The 19,890-nt window shown below is 40.1% G+C and overlaps 1 protein-coding gene across 2 annotated transcripts in view; it reads right to left on the bottom strand.

The window, feature by feature from the left end:
• The window catches only part of heatr6 (HEAT repeat containing 6), a 57,185-nt gene extending 37,556 nt beyond the window's left edge, over positions 1–19,629 (bottom strand). Inside the window, exons 1-5 of one of the 2 annotated variants that reach the window (XM_020530646.2) lie at positions 19,420–19,629; positions 6,669–6,776; positions 3,881–4,021; positions 2,175–2,290; positions 594–708 (exon numbers count right to left, since the gene is read on the bottom strand). In XM_020530646.2, the coding sequence (XP_020386235.2) occupies positions 594–708; positions 2,175–2,290; positions 3,881–4,021; positions 6,669–6,776; positions 19,420–19,623 (684 nt within the window). In that variant the 5' untranslated portion in view covers positions 19,624–19,629. The remainder of the gene's footprint in view (positions 1–593; positions 709–2,174; positions 2,291–3,880; positions 4,022–6,668; positions 6,777–19,419) is intronic. The other variant, XM_048612741.1, reaches the window with a different exon arrangement.
• Positions 19,630–19,890: the final 261 nt, after the last annotated feature.

The raw sequence follows: 19,890 nt of genomic DNA, 5'->3' as shown, positions 1-19,890 counted from the left end.
TGGCCTGCTGTGTTCATCCAGCTCTACATCTTGTTATCTTAGGTCAATCAAAGTCTCTGTTTAACAATTCATCAGACAGATAGCATCTCCAAACAGTGCAGCTGTACTGGGTTTATCAGCTCGGATCATGTGCTCAAGAGTCTGAAGCAGGATTTGACCCCACAATTTTGCTGTTGTGCTAATTGATGGCCAGGTAATACTCTACTGAAAAGGAAAAGACAAATAAAGGGCAAGATACTCTGGTTATTTAAAATCAACAATCACACAACACCAGTTATTAGTCCAACAGGTTTATTTGAAGACCCAAGCTTTCAGAGTCTCGCTCCTTCTTCAGGTGCGTGATGAAGGGTCTAGGCCCGAAACGTCAGCCTTTCTGCTCCTATGATGCTGCTTGGCCTGCTGTGTTCATCCAGCCCTGCACCTTGTTGTCTCAGATTCTCCAGCATCTGCAGTTCCTACTATCTCTGACTAATAACCTGGTGACTTTTGACCTGGTTATTTAAATGAACTTCCCAGCAATTAGCTACTTAGCAACAGCAGCCAAACTTGCATTGTGATTAAAAATAATTGTACCATCACCCTTTGTTATTTACCTTGCATACGGTGACATCATCAACATCAGGAGTCCTTGGGTTCCGCATCACAATGAGAAAGGTCTGTAGAGCCACAGTTTTGTACTGTTCGTCCAAGTATGGCTGTCCAGGCACACTATCAGCAAGAAATTGAAATAATCCTTTAAAATTTTACTGCAATATTTGCATTATCAGCTGACATCGTTCAAAGCTGACATCTATCACAGATACACATTCTCAGTTTATAATAAACCTATGGAAGTCCACAAAGTGTAAATTTATTCAGCCCTTCCTAAAGTAGGAGAATGGTTTAACGTATTTTTATACTATGCTTGTGCTACCAACAACATGGGTGCAAATGCACGACACCAGAGATAAATCTGCCAGATTTGCTACTATGGCCAGCTGCCATGAACCCCAGGGCCTGTGGTCCCTCAGCCTTGAAAGGTGTTTCTAATGTGTGTCAGATGATGGTGGTCACAGGAGAGTGAGCACTCTCTGGTCTCAACAAAATGTTTAAGGAACAAAAATCAATATTGATCGCAATAAACGTATTTTCTAACCCCGATCAACACAAAGCATACCGGTCAAACCTCCTTCCACCATTGCCTTGACTTGGTCATTGTTTGTAACAGTCTGTCAGACGCCCAGCCTAACTTGCCAAGGCTTCTTTCACAGCACCTTCCAAATCAGTGATCTCTGCCACCCAGAAGGACAAAAGTAGTAGGTGCTCAGGAAAACTGCTGTTTCTAAACATCTCATACCATCTTGATTTGGAAATATTTCGAGACGCCTTCATCACCACTGGGTCAAAACCCAGGAAGTTCCTCCCAAACAAAAACTGTCAGAGTATCTACACTATATAGACAGCAGTTCAAGATTACCGCTCACCAACACCTTTCCAAGGCCAATTAGCGGCGGGCACTTAATGCTGACCTTGTCAGTGATGTCCACATGAAATCTGGAACTGAAAACTAGTTTCAGTCATGGCAACGTGAAACTATCATCAATGTCACAAAAACCCACCCATTGTCACTAATGCTCTTTAAGGAAGGAAATCTACAATCCTTAGTCTAAATGAGAGTCCAGATGCACAGCAACGTAGTCAACTCTTAACAGTTCTCTGAAATGGCCTAACAAGTCATTCAGTTCAAAATGTGATTAGGGATGGACAACAAACAAAACTGTTGTTACATTTATTAGCGACACCCACATCCCATGAAGAGAATTATAAAAAGTGAGTTAATAATTTAATTGAAAAAGACAAAATTGCATTGTCATGCCCAGAAACTGTAAAACCTACAATTCTTTTGTCATCAAACAATTCTCCAACTTAACTATGAGATGGAATATTGCATTTTAACAGTACAGAGCAGTGCATTCCAATTAGTGAACAAGCTATTTCATCTTGCTACTAATTCACATACTGCCAGCCTACCAGGGAAACGTTTTGTTGGTGGCTTTGAAGATGAACTCCTCTAAATCTTAAACCCTCTCGTATCTCCCCATTTCCTAAAATGACACCAATCAGTGAGGAAATTGAAGTTTCAATATTTGCTAAATTATGAACAAACCTGTGCCAAATTATAATTGAAAGCTTACCCAAGACAGAGATTGGCCATGCAATACACCGCAGCCCTTCGCAGGTCCACATCTGGCTGGGTTGGTGCACTAAGCTGAAGTAAGATTCCTTCTTTCCCCAGCAGGTCTGGAAGGAACTGGATGAAAACACATCTCAAATGAACTGAATCAAGTGAACTGCATGCCTCTCCACGTCATGTTGAAAAACAAAAAGAAAACGCACTTCAAACTGCATATGAAACCAGAAACGCAGGAAAGAGGCAGTAGTGTAGATCTGTCAGTGTTTGCAAGGGATAAGGTCAGGTTGTCACTTTAGCCAGATGTGTCAGTAGAAAGAAGCTTCCCTGAAGGGTATGAGGAAAGGACTATGCCAAGACTCATGGCAGAATCTGGGGCAAAATCCAGTTTCACTAAGTTCCTGCTCCCGTTAGTTTGTGAAGAGAATCCAAGCTGGGAGCAAGAGTACATCTTGCCCTGTCCCTTGTTATGGTCTGGCAGTAGTGTGGGGTGGTGGTCGGGGGGGGCAGTGGAGGTGTCCTGGAGAATTTGCATGGTTTCTTTGGGAGTACTATCAGGCCACACCCCTATGGGACCAGCCACAAAATGCATGTGGAGATCTGCAATATCACAACATTTCTCTCCCCTGAAGAAGTGGGATGGTGAAAATAATCCGATTGATCTGAAATGGTTTCCCCTTTCAGACAACAGGAATGCTGCTCCCAGTTTCTGCTGCCTTCGCAGTGCTAAAGACCTAGGAACCTGTCCTTTTTAGTTAGACAGCAACGTCCCTACAGTTTGGAACAATGTCACCATGGAAATCTACCAGCAGACAGAGGTTCCACCTTATTTCACTTCATACAATATGACAATGTCAGGAGACTTATAGCTATCTACAATTAGGTCCATTTCAGATTAAAGGCCTCTGCCTGAAACACTGATCTGACCTTTTTTACTCCTTCAGATTTTGATATTTCTGTAATTTTCTGGTTTTACTGCAGATTTTCAGCATTTCCAATTTATTTTTCCATTTCCCGAGGACCTTGAGGAAGGGTCATTCGACCTGAAATATTAACTCTGATTTCTCTCCACAGATGCTGCCAAACCTGCTGAGCTTTTCCAGCAATTTTTGTCTTTGTTTCGGATTCACAGCATCCGCAGTAATTTAGTTCTTTTTTCACATAGGAAGTCTGTGCTTCCACTAGAGAGATTGCAAAGGAGATTCATCAGCATGTTGCCTTGTTTGGAGCAATTTAGCTGAGAAGACAGACTAGATGACTGGTGTTCTTTTCTAAGAGTAGAGAAGGCCTGACTGAGGTGTACACATTTATGACAGGCACAGACAGGGAGAAATCCTTCCCCTTCATAGATGGGTCAATAACCAGGGGCAGAGTTTTAAAGTAAAGATCAGAAAATTTAGAGGAAAACTGCCTAAAAGGGTGGTGGAGGCACAAATCCTCAAGACATTTAGGAAGTTTTTAAGATGGCCACTTGGAATGTCACAGCGTAAAAGGTTACAGGCCTTGTGCTGGATAATGGGATTAGAATAGATAGATGACCAACGAGCCTCTTTCCTTGCTGTTAAAAACACTATCACTCTATGACTCAGACCAGAGATCAAATTTGCATTTTTCACTGTCTGCGTGGCTCTGTTCCACATTGTCATAACCAGCCAAGATGGCCTGCAACACAACATTTCCCTTTTGAAAAAATAAGAAAACAAAACGTACCTTTTGGCATCGTGGCCCATTACTGTAGACAAGAGCAGCCACTGCCTGCAATATTTCCACATGAGTCCAGCAGTTGCACTGCTGCAGTGCTCGGATGCAGTAGGAGAGTAGAAGGTCCAAACTCTGTTCATCCACTGTCACCTTGGGACGCAACAAAACAAATGAATTCTCCAAATGTCTCAACCAACATTCCTCCCTCACAGAACTCCACTGAAAACAGACCAGCTGGCCACCCATTGCTAACAGTGGCTCTCTAGAAGAACGAGTCATGTAATCTTCACTCTGTACCTTTAAAAAGAGAAGTCTTAAAATATTTCTCTACTTTCCTTTCACAAGCTAGTAGGGAATATTTTGCACTGCCCTCGTATAGTTAGAACATTCAATGTCACAACAGCCAATTCAAGCAAACAAAAAGCCTATGGATCTCCCCTGTGGGGAGATGTCCTTCCTGACTGCTGTTCTCCAGTTATCCTTATCACTTGGATGAAGACGAACTGATCAGAGAAAACTCTAGTGATTTGTGGAGGATTATTTCAATGTAAATAAATAGCGAACTAGGTTAGTTAATTCGTTTTGATTAGTTTGCTAACAAGGCTTATAAGGGAGTGTCCACGATTATTTTATATTGAGCTCCAGAAGCGATTGATAAGAATCTAAACAAGAGACGCTCACACAAATGAAAGTGTGCAGCTTTGGAGCCAACTTCTTGACAAAGTTGGAGAATTGCTTACGAGTCAGGAAACAGAGAGAAGGGATAATGAGTATGTACTCCAATTGACAGGATATGACTGATATCCCCCAGCGTGCTGTACTGGGGCCTCAGCTTGTCACTGTATTTATCAGTGACTTAAATAAAAGAAATAGAGAACTGTCCATCTAAGTTTGCTAACAATACCAAGTGAGGTGGCACAGTAAAGAATGAAGATAAAGCAGTAAGATTAATTGACAGATTAAATGAGTGGATAGGCTGTGACAGATGGAGCTTAATGAAGGGAAATGTGAGGTCACTTTCTTTGGAAAAATAGATCTCAGTATTTTCTATACTGTAAGCAACCAGAAACCATGGAGTAGCTCAGAGGTTTAGGGATCAGTGTTCAGAAATCACTAACGGCTACTGGACAGGTACAATCGCAACAGGACTGGAGTACATAGAGAAAGCTACAATACTACAGTTGTATGAAGTTCTGAAGTACTGAGTTCAGTTTTGGGCACCATGCATCAGGAAGGACATACTGATCTTAGAAGGAACACTGCTCAGTTTCACAACAATAATACCATGTGAACAGAGGTTAAGTAAGGAAGACAGGCTGCAAAGATTAGGCTTGAAACCCTTTAGTGTAGAAGATTCATGAGTAATCTAATTGGAGCTCTTAAGATGACTCAATAGGGTATATAGAGAGGAATTATTTCCTCTCCTTAGGGAATCCAGAAGGAGGTAGCATAACCTCAAAATTGGAAAATTAGAGCTAGATCATTCAGGGATAAAGTCAGGAAACACTTATTCACATAAAATGTAATGGAAATCTGAAACTCATTCCCAATATAGATATTAGAGCAAGTGGTCAATTAAAATTCAAAATTGAGACTGAGAGATATTTTATTAGGCAAGGGCTACATTATTTATGTAATTTAGATCATAAGATGTAGGAGCAGAAGTAGGCCATCATGGCTGATCTGGTAATCCCGAACTCCACTTTCATGCCTTTTCTTCATAACACACCTGTAATTATTATCATTGACTAGGATTCACTTGCCAAAACATTGGTTATTGGGTCAGGGTAATGTGTAGTTCTATAAGTAAGTGCTGATGAAATGTATAAAGATTTGTTCCAGTTCCATCCTGCTCCAAATAGTATTCTGGAGCATAACAGGATTTCAAAGAATATGGAATCAAAGCAGGTAAGTGGCATTAAGATAAAGTAGTGGAACCTATTTGTTTAGTTGTAATAGTTGTTCCCAGATTCCAATATTAAAATTTTTCATCTTAGAACTAACCTTATAACTTCTATTTGAAGTACTTCTGAGCATTGGAATATGGTTTTGCAGATATCCTGCTAAGTAGATACTTTTATCAAATGGCTATATTTCAAGCACAATCTGTTGGGGATGGGAAAGGCAAGTGGCACCACAGCAAAGCCCCATCATGTCCTACTCAACATCCTCACACACTTTCCACCAGGGCTCATAACAGCAATTTCTTTTTCCTCTTCTTCTGAGTTCAGACTTTAATGTTAAACTTCTGCAATCACTCTAGCCGATTCAAGTCCACAGAGGAGATTGAATCTATGATGTTGTTCGTCAGATGGCTTAGTTCCCCAATGCTATCTACTTACCAACTAACCCATCATGATACTCTAACTCCATTTCCTATCACAGGAAAAGGACTCGACTATTTAGCTCCTTGAGCTTGTTCTGCCACTCAGTTAGTTAAGGGTTTTTTTTTAAATCAACCTGTTCAGGAATGTTGTGACAGCTCTCTGGCACAGCTGGGACTTGAATCTGGACCTCCTGGCACAGTGGTAGGGACACTATCACTGACAACAAGAGCCAAACATATTGCTTCACAACCTTGGATAATTATAACCATTCCATTCGCTACTATTCACTGAATAATACGGGCATTTACTAGATTTCTAATGAAACAAATAGATTTTAAAATTTGTCTTCAGTTAGTTCAATGTATTGGAGAATACATGTTTGAAAAGAGAGTAGTTGGCAGGGAATTATAAGCCAGTTAAATGCAAAAAAACAGGATTATAATTAGCAGAGCTTTTTTTCAGGTACCCACCTGTAAGCGGTTAAGCAAATGGTGGATGAGTTGACACATTTTGTTTACTAGGTGTTCCTGGTTCAACTGGACAAGTCGACAGGCTTGGACAAGTAAAGAACATACATGCTGCAATCAAGACATGAGAAAGGTAAGACCACTGAGACTTCTCAAAGTTTATCCTTCATCTAATGAAGCTTTCAATTCTTCATTCTCATGGTTGAAGGATGATTTATAATTTACACTGATAAAAGATTCAGAAACCTACCACAATGTAGATAAGACCTGATTAAACAATCCACCTTGTGTATTAGGCTTGCAGTGAAAAATTTCTTGCACCTTTAGGTTACATTTTGTTGGCATCACATTGAGATGATTTGCATCATTTGCCTTTCAACACCTTGTATCCATGTTCCCATGTCATAACTTAATTGCAATTTTCTGATTTTTACTCTTCCATATCAAGTTGTGTCTTAAATATTCGCAGAAGTAATCCTCTTAATTACTTCCTTTAACTTTGCAGCTCTTGTAGTGCAATGACATTTACAATTAACTTGCTTCTATTTAGCCAGGAACAGTGACAAGCCACTTTCTGCTCAGTCTCCAGATCTACCACTGATTCCCTGTCCCCCTACATAACCTGCTAATTGCCCTGAATTCATTTGGTGCCTCAGTGTTCTTATGCTGGGGTGCAGGCTTGCATCACCATGCATGTCCTCTCCAGGCCAGTGTTTTATTTTAAATACAGGAAATATTGACTTTCCATTACAGCAGAAGAGAAATATGCCAATAAGAGCTTCCACTGGCTTAGTGTAGGGCAATTAGAGGATGTTAATTTAAAAAATTAAGATCTGGAAACAGAAGTTAACTCTCCACTTTCTAATCTGGCATCCTCCAATTGACCTGCACCAGAACAGAGGCACTGGACAGTATATATTCACAAACTCTGTACAGTACATGCCTCTGTAGACCAGACAATTTATATGTTCATGCACTATTAGGATGTATGTGTTTAGACGAATGGATTTACATTTTCTAAAAGACCTCTGACCAGTCTATAGTGACATACTAGCCATGGATAGGGAAGGACAGTGACTCACAAATGAAGGACTAGCATTGCTCTCTCAAAACCCAGTTAAATATAGAAGTGCCCTTAATAATAGATGAGGACCAGAAATAGATATGAAGTTTTTTTTTAATGCAATAGTTCTTTTTATTCAGTGATATCACCAGTTTAGTTAGTGTACTGCCATCAAGATGATAAAGGGAGAAAATATCAGACCCAAGCCACTGCATTTTAAAGTCGTCTTTCTTGCACGATGCTCTCAAATCAACACCACAACAGCACTGCTGGCAGCAATCTTTTTTCACCGTGTTTGATTTTACAGTTGTTTTATCGTTTCACAGGACACAGACATTACCAGCAAGGTCAGTATTTATTACCCAGCCCTAACTGGTCTTTGAGAAGGTGGTGATGAGTTGCTTTATTGAAGATTTCACATGGTATGAGTACACCCACAGTGCCATTGGGGGTGTTATTGTTTTAAGGTGTCTGAGACAGGCTTGGAATAAAAGCACTCCTCTTTCTGTTTTGGTAAAAGTGCAGAATGGATGCCTCAAATGACTCCCTTCACTGCACCTCCAGTGGCAGATGCGAGATCATCAGCACTAAACTCTTCTGCTGTTCATGCAAAACACTCATTTCAGGTACAAATCCAACATTTATAACTGTACCTAGATTATTTCCACAGTTGAAAGGACAAATAAAGATTTAACTTGTTTACCATTCCCTTTAATGAAATCTAAGTGAAAACATTCCAAGTGAAGCCCTAGCGTTGTGTGAAACAAGATCTCTGCATTATGTCATTGTCACTTATATTGTTGAATAGTCCTAATAATAATCCTCCTCTTATAACTAAGATGTTGACCTCCATTCAGCATAGCTGAAATACCATGCTAACATGACTTCCATGACACTGGCCAGTGAGTTTGATAGGCAGGCAGTTATTAATCCATGAGCATTAGATTTCAGCACTGTATTACTATGTTAGTATTATTAATAACAATTTCTTATATTAATGTTATGTTTTAATTATGTGTTATTATATGATAGTGACTGTAGGTCAGTTAGCTTAGTAGATTGAATGGTTGGTTTGCAATGAAGAGTAATGCCAATAGCATGGGTTCAATTCCTGCACCAGCTAAGGTTACCGTTAAAAGCTGTCTCCTCTCACTTGAGGAGTGGTGATCCACAAGTTAAACTCACCATGGGGCTTCCTGGAACAATGGCGACTTTACCTTTATTAAAGAGACCTAAAACTTCCTATGGTTTAGTTGGGATATGCAACAATAGAATAGAACGAGATCAATTTTTTTTTGTCGTCATGGAAAATGCATCAAACTCTTACATGGAGAACTAGAGAGAACAGGAGCCTGACACAGCTATTTTGATTTCACTTTACACTTGTTTTACACAATGAGAAAGACCCCCAATTCCTGACACATTATTGAAAGGCAATTGCTCAAAGGGAAATTACATTAACAGGGCAGAAAATATTTTTATTATTTAAATCATCTTGTGATAACAGACTCAAGAAATGAGTTAATAAGTGTAGAAAAATGTAGAACGCTGATTTACAAGATGCAGCGTTCCCCACATGCAATATTTTCAAATCCAAATCTGGTGACCCTACGAAACATTCAGAGATGCCAGAAACTAATTTGAAAACCAATACGCTAGACAGTCTGTAATGGATCTTCCATAATTCTCAACTTATTAGTGATGCAGTATCTGCTCTTACTTCATGGCTGCCAGAAATAAATAAGGAAGATGCAAGAGTACCAGTGTGTTGCATTTGCATGGCAGGCTGTAGATTCACATTCTATTGTATCTGATCATAGTTTTGCTTCACACTGAAGCTGTAGCTAAAATGTAAGTGGCACCAGACTATGGAGTTTGGACCTGACATAGAGGGAAGCAGAAATAGTCCTGAACAGCAGCACCATAAACAGTTCAATCATACCAGGGTGATCATCACCAAAGGCAGGTTGAGTGGCCACACATTTTTGACTTTTTCATTCAGGGTTGTTGGCATTGTTGACTGGGTCAGCATTTATATCCCATCTCTAGTTGCCCCTTGAACTGAGTGTCTTGCTAGGTCATTTTCAGAGGACAGTTAAGGGACAAGCACATTGCTGTGAGTCTAGAGTCACATGTAAGCCAGACTGAGCAAGTACAACATATTTCCTTTGTATGCCTGCTCCCTACAGTGCACCCCTCTTCCCTAAGGCATACACACATTCCACTGACTGGACACTGGGCTAGACTCTAACTTTCCAATGAATCTCTGTGGGATCTCATTATGCTTGTTGGAACTGATAATACCAGACTGAAGTCAGGTACAGGTAGTACAGAATGAGACCCAACAAAACATTGTATTTGATCTTTTACTAACACTGCAATGAGACAAAGTAAAACAGCAATGACACCTACCTGTGTTTATATCACACTTTTAATGTGGAATAATGGCTGAAGCAGCACTCCCAATGACAAGGCTCTTGTGATTGTCTGAGAAATTATACTCAGTAGCTCTCAAAGTCAACAATACATTCATGAGCTTTGTCATTTGGGAGTGCTGCATTGCTGCTTAGTTTCCTAATATTAATATCTTAGCATCTTGCTCTTTAGCTGAACTAAGTGTTTGTTTTTGCTTTTTTAAAGCACTTGGATCATTTTTCTGCATGAAAGTGCAATAGAAATTCAGGCAGTTATTTGTTGAACATTTTTGCAGTAATGTATGTGACCTTCTCCCATCACTGCAAATTTCTAATTGTCTCATCTTGTCCTATCTGCACCTCACCCTCAGTCTTGGTGTAATTATTTTCATCAAGCATACAGGGATTTATTTTTAAATTCACTCATATAATGTGGGTGTTGCTGGCTCAGCAGCATTTACAGTCTGTCCTTAATTGCCTTTGGGAAGCTGGTGGTGAGCTGCCTTCTTGAACCACTGCAGTAGGCCCACAATGTTATTAGGGAGGGAGTTCAATGTTTTTGACCCAGCAACAGTGAAGGAAGGTTTCTCTTCTGGAGGTGACCATTATCTTTCATTTGCGCGGCATGCAATGGGCATTAGTAAGCAGGTTATTGCTGAGCAGGTGTTGTTTGACAGCACTGTTGATGGCACCTTTCATCACTTTACTGATGATCGAGAGTAGACTGATGGAATGGTAGCTGGCCAGGTTGGATTTGTCCTGCTTTTTGTGTACAGGACATACTGGGGCAACATTCCACGTTGTCAGGTGTCAGCGTTCGGTACCTGTACTGAAACAGCTTGGCTAGGGATGTGGCAAGTTCTGGATCACAAGTCCTATTGCAAAATGTTGTCAGGAACCATTGCTTTTGCAGTATCCAGTGCCTTCAATGATTTCTTGACATTGCACAGAATAAATCAAATTGGCTGAAGACTGGTATCTGCAATGCTGGGGACCTCTCTAAGGCTTCCACGAAAAATCTGAACACTGGTGGACATTTATGTAGAAGATGCTGAGCACAGACCACTGGAGGTATCATGATTTTGGCTAATTCCCACAAATTGGTCTCCAACGCGCTCTCTCTCTCTGAGGAAACCATGATATGGAGGTGCCGGTGTTGGACTGGGGTAGACAAAGTCAAAAATCACACGACACCAGGTTATAGTCAAACAGGTTTACTTGAAAACACAAGTTCCAAAAGCTTGCATTTTCAAATAAACCTGTTGGGCTACAACCTGGTGTCATGTGATTTTTGACCTCTGAGGAAAGTATGTGACATGAAAAAAAACATTGAATGTTAAAACAAAAATGTTTCTTTTTAAAACTGCTATAGCACATACCAACAAAGTGAAAATTAAATATCCTTTCCAAAAACAAATTAGGCCATTCAAGCAATCATTACAGGATAGAAACAACTAAAAGGAAAACCCAAAGTAGGTAGCGTTACCTGGACTGTAACAGCCTTATCCCTCTTTTATGTAAAGCATGCTCGATGCTGTTGATGGTCAGATTACTGTATTTGATCATTTACAGCGTATTTTTGCAGTCTAAATCATACATGGTGTTGGTGAGGCAGCACCTGGAGTAGTGTACAATTTTGATCCCCATATTTAAGAAAGAATATATTTAGACCGGCAGGAGTTCAAAAGAGATTCATTAGGCTGCTTCCTAGCATTTTATTGAGAATGGCTAAACAGATTAAACTTTTATTCATTAAAGTTTAGAACCATGAGGGGATACCTTATTGAAATATACAAGATTCTGAGGGGGCTTGACGGGCTAGATGTTGAGAAGCTGCTTCCACTGGTAAGGGAGTCTCAAACAGGGGACATAGTTACAGAATAAGTGGCACTCATTTAAAACTGAGATGGAAAGGTATCTCTTTTCTCATGGAGTGGTGAATGTCTTGAATTATCCACCCTAGACAGTTGTGAAGGCTAGATATAAAATTATTTAAAGAAGAGATAAAATAGATTTTTGAAATATTGAGGAATTGACTGCAATGTTCTTAAAGGATGTAAAAGGAAGAGGAGCAAGAATAAACTAAAACTGTTTATCTTTAAAATTTCACAGATATTTTTAATGATATCACACTGGCTGCATGGTAAAACCTCAGCGTTGATGTGCATCAGAGCGAATAATAAGAAGCCTTGAATCAGATGCTAATCTGGAAGCTTCCCTCTGTGCAATCACCCAGCTTGCCACCATCTGTTTATCAGGACTATGGAAGAAAGATATCGCCTTTAGCTAAAGCAAAAGTATGGCAGAAGTTAAACAGAAAGGCCAGAAATTGAAGGCATAGTCAGGGGATAGAAGGATAGCACAGGCAGCACAAAGGGATAAGAACTACAATTGTGACTTCAATTTTAATGCTTCTCCTGCTAATATTAAGTGTTGTCTGGAATCCTTAAAAATCAAACTGTCCACATCTGAAGACACAAAAGCAGATTCAGGAGCACCAAGGTGGAGGGGTAAAATTGGAGAAATTAAAATAAATAAAGCCAGATTTGCCAGTCAGTCCTCAACTGGTGATAATTAACTGCAACTGACACGTAGGAATTACTAGACAAAAGGTTTCTTTTTTGTTTGAAAATATATTCACAAAGCCACATGTATACTGCACTAATGTTATGCAAATACCAGCTGTTATTCTCCAAAGAATGAGATTTTGTTTGTGCAGTTGCAAGACAAACTAATTTTATAAGCCAGCAAGTATGGGACAATATGATAAACTACATAAGTCTTGGCACTGCACTGACTTGGTAAAATTTAAATAAGGCTTCCTGTTAGGCAAAATATGAGGACGGCACAAATTAGCACATCCAGAAATAATGATAACCTTATTTTAAAGCTAATTTATGTCATACAGAAAGTAGTGACTACTGGACAATGTCTATACCCATCCTTAAAGTCATTTGGGATTAGAATAGTAGTAAATTGGGATACCTAAAAATCTCAGTTGAACAATTGGGCTTAAAACCATTTGGAATTGGTTATATTATCATGCTGTATCGAAGTTACAGCTCACAGTTGGGCCAAGATGAAAGTCACACTATCTCCAACAAACGAGAGTCTAGCCACTTGCCTTTGACATCCAATGGTATTACCATTTTGCACCACCAGTCTGGAAGTTACCACTGACCATAAAACTCACTGGATCAGCCATATAAGTACTGAGTGAGAAGAGCAAGTCAGAGGTCACCATTTACAAGGTACAAGTCAAGAGTGTCATGGAATACTCTCCTCTTACGCAGATGAGTGCAACACCAGCAACACTCAAGAACCCGACAAGTTCCAGGACAAAGCAGCCCGGTTGATTGGCACCCCATCTACCACCTTCATTGTAATTCTGTCTCCATTGATGCACTGTATCTTACAGCATCTACCATATACAAGGTGAACTGCAGCAACTTGTTAAGACTTCTTTGGTGGTGGAGAGTTGCTTTTCAGACTGAAGGCCTGTAACCAGCGGTGCGCCATAAGGATCGGTGCTGCGTCCACTGCTTTTTGTCTTTTATATAAATGATTTGGATGTGAACATAAGAGGTATGGTTAGTAAGTTTGCAGATGACACCAAAATTGGAGGTGTAGTGGACAGCGAAGAAGGTCACCTCAGAGTACAGCAGGACCTGGATCAGATGGGCCAATGGGCTGAGGAGTGGCAGATGCAGTTTAATTTAGATAAATGTGAGGTGCTGCATTTTGGTAAGGCAAATCAAGGCAGGAATTATACATCTAATGGTAAGGTTCTGGGGAGTGTTGCTGAACAAAGAGACCTTGGAGTGCAGGTTCATAATTCCTTGAAAGTAGAGTCACAGGTAGATAGGACAATGAAGAAGGTGTTTGGTATGCTTATCTTTATTGGTCAGTGCATTGAGTGTAGAAGTTGGGAGGTCATGTTGCAGCTGTACAAGACATTGGTTAGGCCACTAATGGAATACTGCATGCAATTCTGGGCTGCCTGCTATAGGAAGGAAGTTGTATATCTAGAAATGGTTCAGAAAAGATTTATAAGGATGTTGCCAGGGTTGGAGAGTTTGACCTGTAAGGAGAGGCTGAATAGGCCAGGGCTATTTTCCCTGAAGCATCAGAGGCTGAGGGGTGACCTTACAGAGGTTTATAAAGTCACGAGGGGCATGGATAGGGTGAACAGATAAGGTCTTTTTCCGAGAGTGTGGGAGTCCAAAACAAGAGGACATAGGTTTAAGGTGAGAGGGGAAAGCTTTAAAAGGGATCTAAGGGGCAACTTTTTCATGCAGAGTGTGAGCGTGTATGGAATGAGCTGCTGGAGGAAGTGGTAGAGACTGGTACAATTACAACATTTAAAAGACATCTGGATGGGTATATGAATAGGAAGGGTTTAAAAGGGATATGGGCCAAACGCTGGCAAATGGGACAAGATTTATTTAGAATAAAGGCATGGATGAGCTAGACCAAAGTGTCTGTTTCCATGCTGTACAGCTCTGTGACTGTATGACATCACTTTGCACACCCTTGATCTCTTCCATCTAGAAGGAGAAAGGCAGTAGATGCATGGAAACAACACCATCCTGACTTGGAACTGTATCACTTCCTTCACCAATGGATCATGATTTTGGATCTACCGTTCAAAAGCTGCTGTGCAAGTAGCTTAATCATGCATACTGCAGTGGTTCAAGAAAGGAGCTTATCACTAACTTCTCAAGGGAAAGTAGGGATCAGCAAAAAAAAAAATACCGGCCCTGTCAGCAATGCCTACATCCCGTGAATGCTGCGAAGAAGTGACTGCTAGACTCTGGTAGAATCTGATTGTGTTAGGGATGTTTCACTGGGTGATGTACCGGTGACCGCAACCATCTCCAATAAAAAAGAAATGGTGATGATGGTCTCTATGGTCAGGTTGAAAAAAAATCCAAGAAAGATATTGTGCAGCAGGGTTCAGTTTTTCACTAGTGTTCTAATTGACTGAAATACCAACCAAGCCTGTTAATTGTGTACATTCCAATATTATGCAATCTAACTACATCCACATATTTCCCATCAAGACATGCCACCAACCAGATTAGGCAAACAAACTACACTCCCCTAAAGACCCTAGAAAGTGATGAGTATGAGCGAGGGGAGGGCAACATCTGCAAGGAGTTAATTGCTACAGACCCTCATATGTATTAAGAAACTCTGATAGACTAAAGTGATAAGCGGCGAGTCTCCCTGTTTCTCATCAACACACTTCCAATTACTAACCTCCAGCATCCCATCACCCTTCTTTGAGATAATAGTGAGCTCTAAAATCCAGCACAGCTGGTTGGCAACAACTTGCCTAAAGAGAAAAGAAAACACACAATTTATATCTTGAGATCATACATGAAGGAAAACTGCAGTGATTGCCAAATCAGAGAAAAGTCAAATGAAGCTCTGGCACATTCATTAAGTGGTACATTACATCTGCACTAGGCATTGTAGCATTTGTTTGTTGGGCAATCCCTCTAATGGACTAGTAATTTTAAGGCTCAGGCTAATATTCCAGGCAATGGGAGTCCAAGAATTTGAATTCAGTTTGAAAAATCTAAAAATAAAAATTCTGTGCCAGTATAGGCGACCACACTGTGGCATCGCCATTAAAACCTAACCGGTTCATCTCTAGCAGGGAAGGAGACCTGTCCATCCTCACCTATACTGGTACTTATGTACTTTAAGTGTGAGCGACTCTTAACTGTCCTCCACAGTTGTCTCAAAATTTCCCAGAGCAGTCACAGGTAGGAAACAAATATCATCCTCGACAGTGATGTCTTCATCCAAACACTTTCATTTAAAGAAAACAGAACACTATCAGGAAACTGTTTGAGTAGGCGTGCAGTAATTTCCAATTGTTTATGTTGTATAAGCAGTACTTTCATAAAATAAACTACACTTTATACTGACCAAGCTGTTGGAACACCAGTGATAAATTCATGAGGTAATATGTTTAACTCTGCTGTCATCCTCTCCTGGACCAGATAACAGGTAAAAGGCATCTCAGAGCCTTTTGATCTTTGGGAAATTAATTTTCTTCTTTGTCACCATTTTGAGGTTCCTCATATAACCCTTGCAAACCGGTAGCAATCAACGAATTATGGATTTTTTTTTTAAAAAATCAAAAAGAAACACTGCTTCAAGATTTATCGTGAGGATTTTCAGTGAATGTTTTGGTTGCAGCGGTCACTTTTAAATAGCAAAATTAACCAGGTACTTCATGTGATTGTGGCAACAGTTCCTGAAACAGGGATCATTAATATGAGAAAGTCCTATAACCCAGTAGTCAGTGTTCCTATCTATAAGCTAAAAGCTCTGTGTTCAGGTCCAGTTCCAGTACTTGATGGCCATGGAGGTTGTGTTCATGCTGTAGTCAAAGTAGTTGATTGTTAACCCACAAATACTTTCAATACATTTACTGCAGGCATTAAGAGCAACAGGGTCTCATGGTCCATCAGAACCATGTGGTAGCCGCAGACTGCACTCCATAGCAAGTATTTCCCTCATTTCTATGGACTACCAGAAGAAGAACTTTAATGCAAAAAAAACTACAAGATGTATCAAATTAGCACACTAGAAAAGAAAGCCTGTCAGAACTACATAATCAAGTGAAGAATCCAATGAAAGCACTGCAGCTAGACAACAATCCAGTCAAACAAAAACTAGTTCTTCTATCCCAGTCACATTCTTTTGAAAGTTCTCCTGTAGACAGATACATAAATATAACAGTTCAACTCCACAAAGCTTACCAAAGACTTGGTACAATTATTGCTTGAATACAATCTTGAAGTGTTAGAAATCACTGGACATTTCCTGCAATGTTTTTCCATTGTGCTAGATCAATGGAACTGCTTTTTTGAAAAAAAAATGAAGACATTGGAATATTTATAATCAGTTCTTCTGTGCAGCTTAAAATTAGAAACACATTTAAATGGACACCATTATTTTGAAATTCAGAACACAAAGTGAGGCATAGGTCATGTCCACTGGGCCTGGCAAAATTATTTCCTGCAAATTGCATTGTCATTACCTCCCATTTTATTTTTCTGACAGCAGTGGGCAGAATAAAAATTTCAAGACTTTCCCCAGATTATGGCTGTTCTACAGAACTTGCCTCTTATTGATCCATCTGAGATTAACTCACTTACCTCCCTAGAACCTTCAATCCCATTTCTAACCAAATAACTGAGATCCCTTTTAAGAATCATTAATACAACATTAACTGTTGTATTAAAGAAGTCAATAACAGAGGAGAATAAGAATATGACATGCATGATGTATAGCTATGACTCCTTGCTATTTTGTCCCTATCTTTTCTAAGAAACATAGAAAAGATGAACATGCTTGCATTTTGTAAGCATGTGAATCACTTCACATTCAACGAATCACAGTGCTGCAAGACAATTTAGTATGTTAAAAGCGCTACGTAATTGTTATGTTGTGAAACTGAATTTGTTATGTCGAGAAATACAATGTCCTAAATCTATGCAGGAGTAGAAAAGTTCAGATTGATCCATCTAACCAGCTCCAAAATTCAAAATGAGTTGCACAATTCATTACTTCTACACCTTAAAAATGCTGAGGTACAACTGCTTGGGTGTTGCTTGCCTTCAAATAAATTGTGCAACTTATCATTCTTCAGTTCTTTCATTCACGGAACCACAGGCAAGTTGACAATGTTTTTGGCACAGGAACAGAAGCTTCACTGTGTGACACAAGACTTAAGAACAGGAGTAGGCCACCCAGCCAGTTGTTTTCCAAATGTGTAAAAACAAAATTAGCAAGGAGTTACTTTGTGCTGCACAGTGCAGTGCTGAACCACAACCTGGGAACTCAAAAGGTTACTCTCCAATTTATTACTGGTGTGAGGTTGGTAGTACTGGTAGTGATCTTGGAAGTTTGGGAAGGCAGAGTAAATATTTACCAAGGAACCCTGTGACAATACTATGGCTTTAAGAGGTGTATTTTGTCCTGGGTTTTTTTCAATGAAGAAAGGTTGAGTCAGAGGTGTCAAGCAGTCTTCTCAAAGCCAATAAAGTAAACAGATTGTGAGGCCTGGGGTTATTTTTTAAAGTTGGATCAATAGAAGCAGCCTGAATAAGTGGGGTCAAGTTCTCAGAGAACAAGGATTTTTAGTTTTAACTTTCTGCATGGCTTGGGTCTTGAAGCTGGATGTAGAAGCTCTTATTCCTCTATCTGTTACAGTTATAGGCTGGGGCTCTCTTCCTGCTGCATGTGAGTCAATCTATTTTGCTAAATTTGCCTTTGCCAAGGGAATGTTTATGGGGTGTTACTAGATTGGAACAGTTAATTAGTCATAGTTAATATATATATTATTTTGTTAAGCATGTTGATAGTTACTGTTAAGCCAATTCTTTTATTTTTATTTCGTCTGTATTTTAACTGTAGTTAAAAATAAACTGTGTTTTGCTAAAAGTCGACTTGTTTAACCAATTGAATTGCATCTGGAATGCAACGCCTTTCAGTTACATTTAAAACTAGAAAAAAGCTAGGGTCTAGGCTATCCTCTTAATATATTTTGAGAGGTCTTGGTCTGGTCCATAACAACCATTCATAATTACCAAGCAGACCTTGTTTTAAAATGCATGTGCTCACAGACAGTGGATGATGAACAAGTTGCCTTGATCGTCTCAACATCCAAATTATTCTAACAATACTCACTGTCAAAGACAAAATGGTGTTTGTATAGTGCCTCCAGATATTCCAAAGGGCTTTACCACAGAAGAAGTATTCTTTTAAAAAAGTAGTCACTGTGAATAAGTGTGGCTGATTCAACCAAGTTGTTGGGCAATGAGCTCAGCAAAAAAAAGTCCAGTTTCAACAGTACGAGAAACTTGTGTTTGAAGTGGGAGAGGATTAAAAGATTGTGCCCTTTTAAAATATAGCAAGCAGGGAGGGGGATCTTTCAGTGGGGCAATACTTTCTTTGAAAATTATTTAACATTTTTTTTCTAATCGACCTGTTCAGAGATGTTATTACACATATCTGCAGCAGGCGGGACTTGAACCCAGGCCTCCTGGTCCAGAGGCAGGGTCATTACCACCGCACCCCAGGAACCATAATACAACTAAATTCGAACAGTCACCTCCCAGATGAAACGAGCTGCAGTGAAGGGGGCGGGGGGGGGTGGCAGCTTGACTGTTATTTCGTGGCTCTGGCTGGGAGTGACTGGTGACCCATGCCAGACCAGAGGCTGGAGGGCTCTGTCCCCACGCCTGCTCCTTACCTCGCGGCTGATGGTGGGATCGCTGAGGTAGTTCTCCGAGATGAGCTGATCGAACACCAGGTTGACCTCGGTTTTAAAATTCTCGTCGTCCGACGCCCTGATGGTGAAGAGCTTGGAGTAGAAGCGGTGGAAGTCGCAGTCTGGCTGAGGGTAAGCAGTTGCTCTCCCCCTCTGGCCTTCCTCAGCAGCCATGGCTCTTCCCATTGACTCACTTCCTTCAACCTGAAGCCTTCTCCATGGCAACAAGTGTACACAACCAACGACTTCCTCCGGGTTAAAGGGCACACCGTACATCAACAACTGATTGGTAAAGGTCTCATTCTTGTCTGTGTTCTTTTAGCCTGAATCAAGAGAGAGATTCAGTGCTGTGTCTGTGAACCCTCTTTGAAAATAAGTATTCTTCCTGGCAGAGTTAGTGAGATTATTTGAGTCAATATTCGAGTCATTTGGATTACTTTAACAAAAGGGAGA

This window comes from Rhincodon typus, chromosome 26 (genome assembly GCF_021869965.1).
Source record: "Rhincodon typus isolate 14 chromosome 26, sRhiTyp1.1, whole genome shotgun sequence".
Classification (NCBI taxonomy): domain Eukaryota; kingdom Metazoa; phylum Chordata; class Chondrichthyes; order Orectolobiformes; family Rhincodontidae; genus Rhincodon; species Rhincodon typus.
This window is presented reverse-complemented; position numbering and strand designations above follow the sequence as displayed.